Source organism: Ipomoea nil, unplaced genomic scaffold, assembly GCF_001879475.1.
Source record: "Ipomoea nil cultivar Tokyo-kokei standard unplaced genomic scaffold, Asagao_1.1 scaffold0327, whole genome shotgun sequence".
Lineage (NCBI taxonomy): Eukaryota > Viridiplantae > Streptophyta > Magnoliopsida > Solanales > Convolvulaceae > Ipomoea > Ipomoea nil.
This window is the reverse complement of record NW_017616755.1, coordinates 1,082,472-1,095,596: the sequence shown is the minus strand read 5'-3', so window position 1 is coordinate 1,095,596 and position 13,125 is coordinate 1,082,472. Positions and strand designations below refer to the sequence as shown.

At 43.2% G+C, this 13,125-nt stretch overlaps 1 protein-coding gene across 1 annotated transcript; it reads left to right on the top strand.

The window, feature by feature from the left end:
• The first annotated feature begins 8,863 nt into the window (after window positions 1-8,863).
• On the top strand, window positions 8,864-10,648 carry LOC109171664. Its single transcript, XM_019320736.1, has one exon. The coding sequence runs from the start codon at window positions 8,864-8,866 to the stop codon at window positions 10,646-10,648; it is 1,785 nt and encodes a 594-aa protein (XP_019176281.1).
• Window positions 10,649-13,125: the final 2,477 nt, after the last annotated feature.

Below are 13,125 nucleotides of genomic sequence, written 5' to 3'. Positions count from 1 at the left end.
ATGAGCAATAACCTCAAGTATACAATTAATATTCAAAACTAGTATGACTTCTAACCAAAAGAAATCCAAAATTTGAATAATAATGTAATAGATATATACTTTGAAAGGTTAAAAACTATAAGCTCACGTGAAAAAGTTTTAATTGCATAAAATCAACTTTGTGAGAAATAGGCTGAATTCACAAATATCAAGCCATATTATATGTTTTATTCGTAAATAAAAAAACTCACAAATCCTAATTGCATAATTAAACTTTATATTATGCACTTAATGTGATTAAAAGCATAAAACAATCTAAATAGTATGAAAAACACCAAATTTGTATTCAATTATTCATACTTAACTAAATGTGGGCAATAACATCTAAAATCATAATTCAAATACTAAATAAATTATGTGATAGATTGCCTAGAAAATATGTTTTTCCAAAATTTGAATTGATTCAAAAGCACTCTTCAAAACTCAATTAATAATATTATTAATGGCAAAAATTGCAAATAAACCAAAAAAGCAATAAATAGCCATTAATAATATTATTATGTTAATTTGGAAACTAAATATGAAAAAACAATATTATTATGTTAATTTGAAAACTAAATATGAAAAAAAAAAACAATAGTTAAAACTGTTAACCTTTAAAATATTTTCGAATATAACTTTAAAATTTAATAAAATTTAAGTCCGAAAATAAATGCCACATAAATCAATTTGGAAACAATTCAAGACTTAATACCATAAAAATTATGTTATCATTAATTAAAATATATTAATAGTAATAAGGAGCATTATAATCACTATGAACATTTTAATAATGACAAACATGGTAATACATATCTTAATGTTTCAATATTCTTAAGGATAAAATGTGACTAGTTCAAAATGGTTAACAGCTATAACAGTAGTTACCAATAATAATAACCTGTAAACTGTAATTAATGATTTGCGTACCATAATGATGCAAACTGCATCTATCCATAACACTAACATCAATAACAAAGAAAGCTTTCAAAATATCTCATATTTGCGAAGAGTTTAGTTGACTTGTCGATGCTAGTAACCTTAATGAATAGCTCAATGGTCTGTAACAGTTTATTGGTAAAACTCAATTACCATTATTAATAGTAATGAAAAATGAAGTGACATGGGTAATCTTACCAATGTACCAAATATAGTAGATTACCATGAATTAATAATTATTATGAAAGGTAATAAATGAGATTAGTCCCTAAACTTAATAACAGTAATTAATAATGCAAATTAATGATAATTACAATTAATGCAAAACTGTACTTTAAGGGATGCTAAATATTAATCTCAATTTACCACATAATAATTAACCGTGACTATAATGAGTCATAAGGAGACTGAAATTAAGGTATAACCAAATTACCATTATAAAGGCAATATATCAACTGTGTACATTGCTTGCCATGAAAAATACTTAAAGATTATTATTAAGGCCCTGAAAACTATTAATAGATTAAAAACATAATCAACTTAAATAATAGTTATAATTCTTAATGGCCAAAACAATAATTATAATTCTTAATGGCTTCATTTGGTTATTGTAATCTTTAAATACTTAATGACTCAAAATCAGGCAAAGACAATAATTATAGCACTAAATTGCTTAAGTCACGCCCATGACCAAGTTAAATTATAACATGAAGAATAAATGGTCTAGTGTTGAAATAAAACCAAACATTATATTATTACCAATGATAAATACCGTTAAGAAAATGCCGTAGTTAGTAATAATTGAACCTTAATAAACATGTCATAATCAAATAAAAGTGCTACAATTATTATTAAAAAATCAATCAAATAATAGCAGGATCCATACTAACCAAGATAGGTCCTAAATAGCTTGTTCAAAATAGGTTTTAAAGTCCCAAGTGATAAATAGGACTAAAGTATGCTCAAAATTAAATGAGAAACCAAACAAGCTATCTAAATAGGCTATAATGTCCAAAATTAGCCTAAGGATCCAAAATTGAATGGCTTTTACTATAAGACTATAAGTAAATAATATGATATATATCCAACCTTAATATATATATGCTTTTCTAAATGTATGATTATAATAAAATAATTTATGAATATACAAAGCATGTTTGGATTTTTGCATATTAATATATTATTAACTCATGAATCCTAAATAAATTGCAATAATTCAAGCAATTTAATATTCACCTTAATATTAAATTAAAATTCAAACAGCAAATTAAAACTTAATATTTGCTCAAAATTGAATAATAATTTAATTGTGACAAGAATTATTGTAATGTTACTAATAATGACAATAATTCAATCACAAATAATGTCATAATTAATTTGATTCCAAGTTGAAATTTTTAATGCCAAAATTTAAAGAATAACTAAAGGACATTATTATTTCAAAAACAAGCAATTACCATTAATTTACCATTTATCATAAAAAATAATATACAATATTAAATTAGGTAATATCAGGGTTGTAAAAATCGGTCTAGGCGCCCGCCTAGGCCCCGCCTAGGCGCTAGGCGCCTCTAAACCGTGGCGATTTCACCCCTAGGCACCCGCCTAGGTTACCGGCCGCCTAGGCGTCTGCCTAGCGCCTAACTCGGCTGATTTGGCCGCTTAGCGTCTAAGTTAGTCGAGTTAACTCGTCAATTTCGGTCGAGTTAACCCGATCGGCTCGGCCTATTTTTATTATATATGTGTGTGTGTGTGCGCGCGCGCATACATATATATAATATGACATATATACACTCGTAGACTAGTTTGATACTTTGAATCTTTGGATGATTTTGAAGTATTTGGGTATTTCATATTTGAGTATTTTTAATTTTTAATATTGTTTTAATGTTTTTTTTTAAACCATTGTTTTGATGTTATGACTTATGAATTATCATTAATTTATTTATTTGGATGTGTTATTTGATTAAATGTTGAAAACAACCTCATTAAAATTGTCAAACTGCAAGTCTACCACTGTTTTTTTGGCGCCCGCCTAGGCGCTAGGCGCTAGCGCCTACTGCAACCATGGGTAATATTAATATGGCAATATTGAACTTAATATAATTACCATTTACCATAATTTAATAAGTAATATTAAATAAGACAAATAAATATATGGTAAATAAAAGGATAATTTGCAGTTGCACTTTAATAGGGAATGTACCGTCTCCTTCGTCTTCTTCCATGCATCGCCGGAAAATCAGCGAAGAAGCAGCAGCAGCCACCTGAAGAAGAGGAGATGCAGCGACGTCACCGGAGAGTCCAGCTCGCCTCCGCCGGCTCTCGTCGTCGCAGGTCCAGGTCCGCCAATGCCTCCGTCGCGCCGCCGCCACGTCGCCGGAAGTCCGTGCAGCGCCTTCACCATCTATCTTCGCCGTGACACCTCGCTGCTCGTCGTCGCCCGCCGTCGTGCTCGCCCTTAGTTGCGTCGCTAGGAGTAACGGCTACCTGAAGGAAGCAGTGACGACCGTACAACAACGCTGCAACTCCAGTTTCGGCATCCATTGCCGCGATGCCAATACCCAGCCGACGAGCGCCTTATTATCACGTCGCCTCTCTGCATCGATGGTCCGTCGACGCCGCCAACCAACGCCCGCCGTCGCTTTGAACACTGAAAATAGAAAACTAATTGCCATTGCCTAGAAAACGAAGCACCGGCAAGTTGCATTTGAAACCAGTGCATAGGCTTCCATAATTAAAACATATGCTCAATGCTCATAATTAAATTTCAAGCAGAACAAAATTTTGAAAAACAACATATACTAAAAATAAATGTATATGACTATAGTTTTCGAAGAAAAAAAGACAGATTTTTGTAGTCAATAATACAAACAACTAGGCAGAGATTTTTAGGGCTTTGATACCAAATGTTAGATAATAAATTGACTAACATAAACTATAGTAACGAGTAACGTGACCCGTAATAGCGGAAGCTTTAGGATTCCCAAATGTCTCTAGCCATAGTTGTTGGTATTGCCACGGGATGGTAAACCTGCAGAATAAAGGTTAGTGTTTTCTCTACCACTTCTCTCCCGAATACCTGATGGTGCGTGTATTCTGAACACGGGAGCTGTGGGAGGACTTTTTGCTTAGAAGCCTACATGCCATCAACGTAGGCAGATATTTAGTTAAAGCTTAACTGAATATCCTGAGTTGCCTAACATATTAAGTCACTAATTGACTCAATCTCCTTTCAGTTGAAGGGAGGTTTGTAAATAAACCAATTCCTTCTGTCGTGTATTCCCGATTCATGCAGCCTTAGATGCTTCAATTATCGATTTTAGTATTGAGGTCTTGCACCACAGCCACCCAATAATACAATATATTATAATATATTGTATTTAGGGAAAATACTTACAGGAGAAGCTTTTAGTTTTTTTGCTTTGCTAAGAGGTAATCCTTTGTCCATGAAAACCTATTTTAAACTATACAATGTGTATTCATGATGATCTTGTGGTATGTGAGCATATTCTTGTGTTTATGCTTATTTTAGAGCTAGTATCTGATGTGTATACTTGTGTTTGATGTGTCATATCTTTTATTCAAAGTCATATTTGTTGTTGGTATAAGTTTTGTTGAGTTTGGACTTGGATTGCACATTCTTGGCATTTTTCCCGAGTTAAATTTCACTTCAGGGAAATGAACCAGCGGGGGTTTCGGGCGGGCGGTGGCACACCCGCCAATCACGCAGGGGGTTCTGGCGGGCACTTTGGGTCCCGTCGAAACTACCCACTTGTACATCAGGGAGTTTTGGCGGGACCTTTTGTACCCATCCGAACTGCCCACTAGTATTGTTTTGTTGGCTTCTTGCTATGTTGTCTCTCGTGCATTTGTGAGTATATATTGATGTTACGTAAGTCTAGAGCGGTGTATTAGGAGCCTAATGTTTAGGTTTGAGTCTTGACTCGTGGCTAAGATCCAATATTGATATTCGTTGGATTATTGATGAAGTCTATGTTATTTGTATGAACCCTTGTGATTATTCTTTGGCTTCTGTACTAGTAGCGTTGTTTCTTAATGCTAGTATGATTTCTTGTGGTAGCCTATGCTTGATTCTTGATTGAGTTGATAACTTGAACCTATCTATTCGTTGTGACACTTCGTTGTTGAATAAATTTCTTGTGGAATCTATTCCTTTACTTTGTCTATTGAGATTCCTTGTTGAATTGAACCATTGTTGTGTTGATTGAGCTGGTACAGTGGACAGTGTGGGGTTATCTGTTACTGATTTGAGATTGGCGGGCCTCTGGCTCTGTTTGCAATGGGTCATGTTGGTGTGGAAAGCCCCTATCAACCATTGTGAACTGATCCGGTAGTGTGGAAAGCTCCGGGTTGCCGTTGGATTTGTGATTTGCGGGCAACTTGGTTGAAACGTAAGCCGATTTTGCCAGAGATAGTAGCTAACCCGTTGAGCTTGGAATCCCAATAGGGGTGTATACACTTAAAGTTGCTAGATATGTTTCCATTGGACATTGATTGATTGGTCACTTGTGACATTGGTGCTGACTGGAAGCCCTCCACACTGATCTACGTTGGTATCGAGTCAATGAGGTTGATTTCGCGGTATATGTTTGATGATTGTGTCCTGTGTGGACTTGAAACCTTGATATTGTTATTGATTGCATGACTTTGATGAGGACTATCTATGCTGATTATTATGATTGTTCTATCTTTCTCATTGTCCTTGATTTGTTATTGTTATCTCGTTGAATCGGACTCTTTATTGATGTCCTTGAGGTATAATATCATGTGTTGAGCATATCTCATGTATTGGTCTAGTCTTGATTCCATTCCTTATGATTTACTGAATTAGAGTTGATTAGTGAAATATATATGTATTCAATTCCCAAGTCTCAAAATTATTTCAAAGTATTAAATGTATATCTACGTATCTTTACACTTGGAGTGGGGGTTACTTAGCATATCAAACTGTTTTCAGGTATGGAGTAGTCCAGCTTTGAGTGCGCGATAGTTCGAGACCAGCATCTGCCTTGTAGTTAGATTCCCTAGTTTGACTCTATTTGTTGGCCTACGAGCCTATGCTAGACATATACTGTTGAGACTAGTACTTGTTATGTTGTTTTGCAGGAGGATTAGACTAGCCTGTGCATTTAGGTTGTGATAACCTAGATGTGGCATAGCATCTCCGGGATTTTCAGTTTTAGTTAGCTTCCGCAATTTATCTATGCAGTTAGACTCTTTTATCTATCTTTAAGTAGTTCTATGCCTATATTTATGCTTTAAATTGGGGGTGTGACGTCATATATTGAGTGTATATTGTTAAACGAAAATGTAATTGAATTAAAATGATATTTTAGTTGTGTTGTAATAAAATTACAGTATGTATGAAATGAAACTAAATAAAATGTCTCACTATTGAGTGTATAATAATAATAATATAATGTGCGAAGCAGCTTGTGCTCAGATGGCACCTCTGTGACTCCTCTTGAGGGAAGGTCACAGGATCGAACCCGGTAGTGGAATATTGACTCTTTGGACTGCACTAGTTAGAGAAAGTATAGAACAAATACTATCTTGTAATAGAGTCAATATACTTTAGTTGTGTTATAATAAAATTATTACACTGTATATAAATGAAATTGGATACGTCATAAAAAAACAGAATTAATTGAACAGAACAAGTGTCTTTTCTTTTCATTAAAAAAACGAAACCATAGTTTTAAACCATGGTCCATACTCCATAGTAAATTTGCCATATTGTTTGGGAATACTCCCATGCCCGTTTAATTTAATGCACTTTATTTGTCTCATTATAAATTAATCAAATAAAATATGTGATGGGGTGAGGACCCCGGCCCAAGAAGGCAGGCCCAAGAGAAGAGGCCCATAATGGAGAAGAGCCCAGAAAGGGTAGGTAATAGCCCAGAGAATGAGAATAAAGATAAGTAATAAAGAACGGTAGAAGCCTGGGTCGAGCCTAGGAGTCAGCCCGGGCCCAGGCTAAGGAGAAGACTCGGCTTAGAACCATTAGAGAAGCCCAAGGAGCCGTTGGCCGACCCGGTAACGGCACCCAATGGCCCCAAGGTATACTTAGACTTGAAAGCAGTCTTCAATGTATATTTACTCGGTGAGGGAAGGGCTTACTATATAAAGGCCCCTCCATCCTTGTAAACGGGGCAAGTCCATGCCTAGAGAATAAAGAAACACGCTCACCACAACTGCTTACTTCATTCTATTTTTAGTAGCTTTGTTGAAAGGTGCATCCACCAACCAAGGTTGTGTTGGACCTCCCTGGCCCAAAAACCCTAAAACCAACACTGGCGCCGTCCGTGGGGATCGAAACAAAGAGCCGCGTGCTTTTCTAAGCAGGCGAGTGCACGAGACAGACAAAGACATTGCAGAGAGATAAGAGCTTCGCAGCATGTCGGAGGGACGGAGCCAGGCGAATAACCGCAATAACGCTCCAGAAGTCGACCTGAGAGAGCAGTTGAATCAGCGAAACGCTCAAAGTCAAGAGAATGAGTAGGCACCCTTGAACCGGCCGCCAGCCCTAATGTCGTTCACTCCCGAACAAATCCGAGCCCTCGGGCGGGCTATCGCCGCGAAAAATCGGGGAATGGGAGAACAGTCGGTCTCACGACCGCCGCCCCGTAACCAACGACCGCCCCAGAGATCCAGGAAAGGTGGGCAAAGAAATCGACGGGCGGAGAGTGTGCCGGTACGATCAGTCCATTCCAGGCTCGGTCCAGATACCGCGCACCGATCCGCGGGAGAGCGATTGGAAGAGAGAGAACCCAGTCGCGTACCGGTGGGACCGCAGAATCGAGAGACTGTCCGAGAAAAGGCTCGTACTATAAGAACTAGGACTCGGGCGCGACGGTCCGAGTGGCCTAGACGTAACAATGACCAACCGGCTGAATCAGAGGCCGGTGAAAGCACGGAGTCCACTGGGAACCACACGCAAAATGATGAGGATGTGGCTCAACTGGCCCAAGAGGTGCGAAATCTGAAGGAGCAAATGGAAGGGAGGACCAAATCCCCTGGGCGAACATTGCTCACGGCTTTGCCTTTTTCCTCCGAGATCATGTCTTACAAAGTACCCGACGACTTCAAGTTCCCGGAACAGGCCACCTTTGACGGATCCAGTGACCCGCGAGAGCACCTTTTGAGTTATCAGGCTAAGATGCAGGTACTAGGGGTCCGGGACCCTGTCATGTGCCGCGCTTTCCTACCAACACTAAAAGGACCAGCGCAAAGATGGTTGGTAGCTCTGCCCCCAGGATCGATACGCAACTTTGAAGAGCTAGCCGACCGCTTCATGAGTCACTACGCGGCCAACATCAAGCCACAAAAGGATCTGACCCATCTAGAGGACGTTCATCAAGAGGAGGGTGAATCCCTTAAAACCTACTTGGCCCGTTGGCAAAAGGAAATCCAGTCTATCAAGGAGGTCGAGGACCAGACTGCCCTCACCTTCTTCATCGAATCTTTACGGTTCGGATAACTGTATCGGGACCAACGTGACAACCGACCGGCCACCTACGCAGAAGCCATACATATGGCTAATAAACGAGCTAACACGGAGCAGGCCATGAAGCACAAGCGACAACGCGGGGTCAGAGGATCCGCCAGCGGAAAGAGAACCCGCGCAGAGACTAAGGAGACACGCCCGGAAGCGCCTAGGTGACCTGAAGCCAGGCGCCCCTATGATAGGCCCATCGTCCGTCCCTATAGGCAGACTCCTCAACATCCGGTGCACGAGGTACAAGCAGTCGCACCTCCTCCGCCTCCCCCGATTGGGGAGCGCGTGGCGAACGAAGAGCCAGGTAAGATATCTAAATAATGTCGTTACCACAAATCCTACACTCACAGTACGGAAGAGTGCTACTACCTGAAGAAAATCATGGAGGGAATCATTCAGCAAGGAACCCCGCCTCCTAACCAGTGGCGAAGAAGGTCGGCGACTCGGGAAGACGGTGACCCTGCGGCAGCAACCGAAAATGGTCGCGGCAAGCAGTCTGCGACCGAGGAAGACGAGGCCCAGTTACGACAGAAGCCGGTCATTAACATGATAATCGGCAGACCAGAAGGGGGCGACTCGGCAAATACTAAAAAAACTTGGGCCCGACAGTTGTATGTAGGGACAGTGTACGGGCAAGAAGAAGGTTCGAAGAAGACTTGCCGAGAGCCCATCACGTTCACCGACAAGGATCTGCCTACAGGAGAGACGCCGCATCGCGACGCCCTAGTCATCGCAATGGATGTGAATGGGGTGGTCGTTCGGCGGATCCTGGTGGATACCGGGAGCAGTGCCAACATGCTATACCTTGAAACCTTCACCAAGATGGCACTAAGTCGAGAGCAATTGAACCCGGTCAAAACACCACTCGCCGGCTTCACGGGCGATTCGGTGGAAGCAGAAGGATCCATCACTCTACCGGTAGAAATCGGCAGTTATCCCGACGTGCAGAAGTTGGACATGAAATTCATTGTGGTTGATCTAACCTGCTCACATAACGCCATACTCGGACGGCCGGGACTAGAGGATCTGGGAGCATTGATCTCGATCGAGCACCTCTGCTTAAAGTTCCGCACACCAAGTGGGATAGGCACGGTACGCTGTGATAGGAGGGTCGCCCGCGATTGCTACCTGCAAGCTTGCAGGGGCATGGGCAAGCGCGAGATGCAAGTCCATGAGATCACAGAAAGAACTTTGAAGAAGGCAATGATACCCCGCCCCGATCCGGCCGTGGAGTTGGAAGAAATCGAGATCGACCCCAGGCAGCCGGAAAGGCGAGTCCGGATTGGCGTCAGTCTCCCGGAGGAGATACGCGAGGGGATCATAAAAGTACTTCGAGAGAATCAGTTGGTCTTCGCTTGGGGGCCAGAGGATATGCCGGGAGTCGACCAGTCTATCATTGCTCACCGACTCACCATACACCCCGACCACCGGCCGGTCATACAGAAGAAGCGTTACTTGGCTAACGACAGGAGAGAGTTTGTGAAAAAAGAAGTAAACACACTGCTGGGCGCAGGTCATATCCGAGAAGTCAAGTACACAGAATGGTTGGCGAACGTGGTACTTGTACCTAAACCCCCGGCCTGGCGAATGTGCATGGATTACACTGACCTCAACAAAGCCTGTCCGAAGGATCCGTTTCCCTTACCCCTGATCGATCAACTAGTCGACGAGACGGCGGGGTCGACCTTGCTGAGTTTTATGGATGCTTTCCGGGGATATCATCAGATCTTCATGCATAAAGCGGATGAGGAGAAGACCGCGTTTCTAACGCCGGACGGGGTGTACTGTTACCGGGTCATGCCCTTCGGGCTCAAAAACACAGGGGCTACATACACCCGGATGGTCTCCCGACTGTTCCAAGATCTATTGGGAAAATCCATGGCGGCCTACGTGGACGACATGCTGGTTAAAAGTCGAGAAGAAACCAACCATGCGGGGGATCTGGCCGATTGCTTCCAGGTAATGCTTAAGTATAATTTCCGACTTAACCCAAAGAAGTGTGCATTCGCAGTGCAAGGTGGAAAATTCTTAGGATATATGGTGACCAAGAAGGGCATCAAGCCTAACCTAGAGAAAGTGCAAGCCATCATAGACATGCAGCCTCCCAGCACCGTTAAGGATTTGCAACGGCTGACTGGTCGACTAGCTCCCTCAGCTGCTTCCTAAGCAAAGCGGCAGATAAGACCGTGCCGTTTTTCGAAGCCATGAAGAAGAAAGAGGGCTTTGTGTGGACGACCAAATGTCAGCAGTCATTCGAAGAGTTAAAGAAATATCTTTCTACCCCGTCGGTGTTGTCCACCCCTCAGGTCGGAGAACCATTATTCTTATACTTGGCAGCCTCCCCTAGGGTGGTGAGCTCAGTACTCGTCCGAGAAGAAGAGCGTGCCCAGCACCCGGTATATTACGTGAGCGGTTCTCTGAAAGCCGCCGAGACGCGGTACACGCCCCTAGAAAAGATCGTCTATCCCCTGGTAATCACCGTGCACAAGCTGGCACCTTACTTTCAAGCCCATACCGTTCGGCTGTTGACTGATCAACCCCTAGGAAGTGTATTGCGAAATCCTACGTCATCGGGCAGGCTTGTGAAATGGGCCGTAGAGTTAACTCAGTACGGAATCGAGTACCAGCCTCACCCATCGATTAAGGGACAGGCCCTAGCCGATTTTTTGGTCAAGTGCACCGCCAGGGAGTGTGACGAAGGGGATACCTCGGAAGATAATCTAGGCGAATGGTGGGAGATGCATGCAGATGGAGCAGCTAGTCGCCAACATTGTGGCGGCGGAATCATGCTAATTACACCGGAGGGATTCCGGCTTTATTACGCCTTAATTAAGTCACATATTCTCAACGTCTAACAATAAGCAGGTCAAGAATGAAGCCGTGCTGGGTGGCCTACGGCTCGCCAAGACCCTGGGCGTAGGACGCCTGCGGATCAAGACCGACTCTCGCCTAGTGGTCGGTCAGATATCCGGGACATGCGAAGCTAAGAACGCTCGGATGGCCCAGTATCGAGGAAAAGCGCTGGAATTGCTAGAAGGATTTGAAGCGTACGAGATAGAGTATATTCCACGAGCGGATAATACAGAAGCCGACATATTGTCCAAAATCGCCCTAGAAGGTGTGCCGGACCATCTCGTCAGGATCTGCCAAAGAGAAGAACTAGTTCGACCCAGCATAGAAGAAACAACCTTAGAGGTTCAGCAGGTAGCGGTCGAGGAATGGGATCGGAAGAAGAATCCAGAGATGTTCTGGATCGAAGACATCCGGCGATACAAGGAAAAGGGGGAATTGCCGGAAGATCCAGGAGCCGCCGCACGGGTCCGCCGCAAAGCCCCGTCATTCGAGATCGTCGACGGACAATTGTACAAGCGGTCGTTCGGAGGCCCCCTTCTTAGATGTCTACTCAGGCCCGAGGCGGAGAAGATAATGGACGAGGCCCACCGCGGGATCTGTGCTGCCCATCAAGGTGCCCACACTCTCGCCCGGATGTTAGTTGTCCAAGGATACTATTGGCCCACCATGATGAGAGACTACATCGAATGGATAGCCAAGTGTGGGGTTTGCCAGGCATTCGCTCGAAAAGATACTCGGCCCACCACTTTCTACACGTCAGTCACCACGGTCATCCCGTTTGCAAAATGGGGATTCGACTTGCTGGGTCCACTGCCAGTCGCCTCGACTGAGGGACTCGGCAAGAAAAGAGAAAGGAAACAAGGGCCCAGATCCTTAGTCATTTCTAAGAAAAATCCAGAAGAGTCGCCTCGACTGAGGGACTCGGCGAGAAAAGAGAAAGGAAACAAGGGCCCAGACCCTTAGTCGTTTCCAAGAAAAAGCCAGAGGAGTCGCCTCGACTCAGGGACTCGGCGAGAAAAGAGAAAGAAAACAATGGCCCAGACCCTTAGTCGTTTCTAAGAAAAAGCCAGAAGAGTCGCCTCGACTGAGGGACTCGGCGAGAAAAGAGAAAGGAAACAAGGGCCCAGACCCTTAGTCGTTTCCAAGAAAAAGCTAGAGTAGTCGCCTCGACTGAGGGACTCAGTGAAAAAAGAGAAATGAAACAAGGGCCCAGACCCTTAGTCGTTTCCAAGAAAAAGCCAGAGGAGTCGCCTCGACTGAGGGACTCAGCGAGAAAAGAGAAAGGAAACAAGGGCCCGGACCCTTAGTCGTTTCCAAGAAAAAGCCAGAGGAGTCGCCTCGACTGAGGGACTCGACGAAGGAAAGATAAGAAACGAGAGCAGTCGAAAAGCATAAATAAAAAATTGCAGGGAAGAAGAAAAGGAAAGGTTTCATTCAATAAAAGCCCGAGGGGAAGGCCAGCCCTTACAAAAAAAGGAAAAAATTACAAAAAATCCTAGACTACGGGGGAAGGGGTATCAACGTTGACTTCCTCCACTTGTTCCTCCGCCGATGGTCTAACTGGAGGAACAGGTGAAGGATCTTCTGCCGGAGGAGGCTGCTCCGTCGAAGTCACCGGGCTCACCACAGAAGGAGCCGCCGGGTCAGCAGTCGCCACAGACGTCTCGGCAACCGGCAAAGGATCGAGCACCGGCTTGAGGCCCCAACTCTCCAGAGTGAAGGATGAGTCGCGGGCCAAGAGGAGGGCATAAATTTCCGTCTGAGCTTCACGATAGCCCAGGCGGAAATCG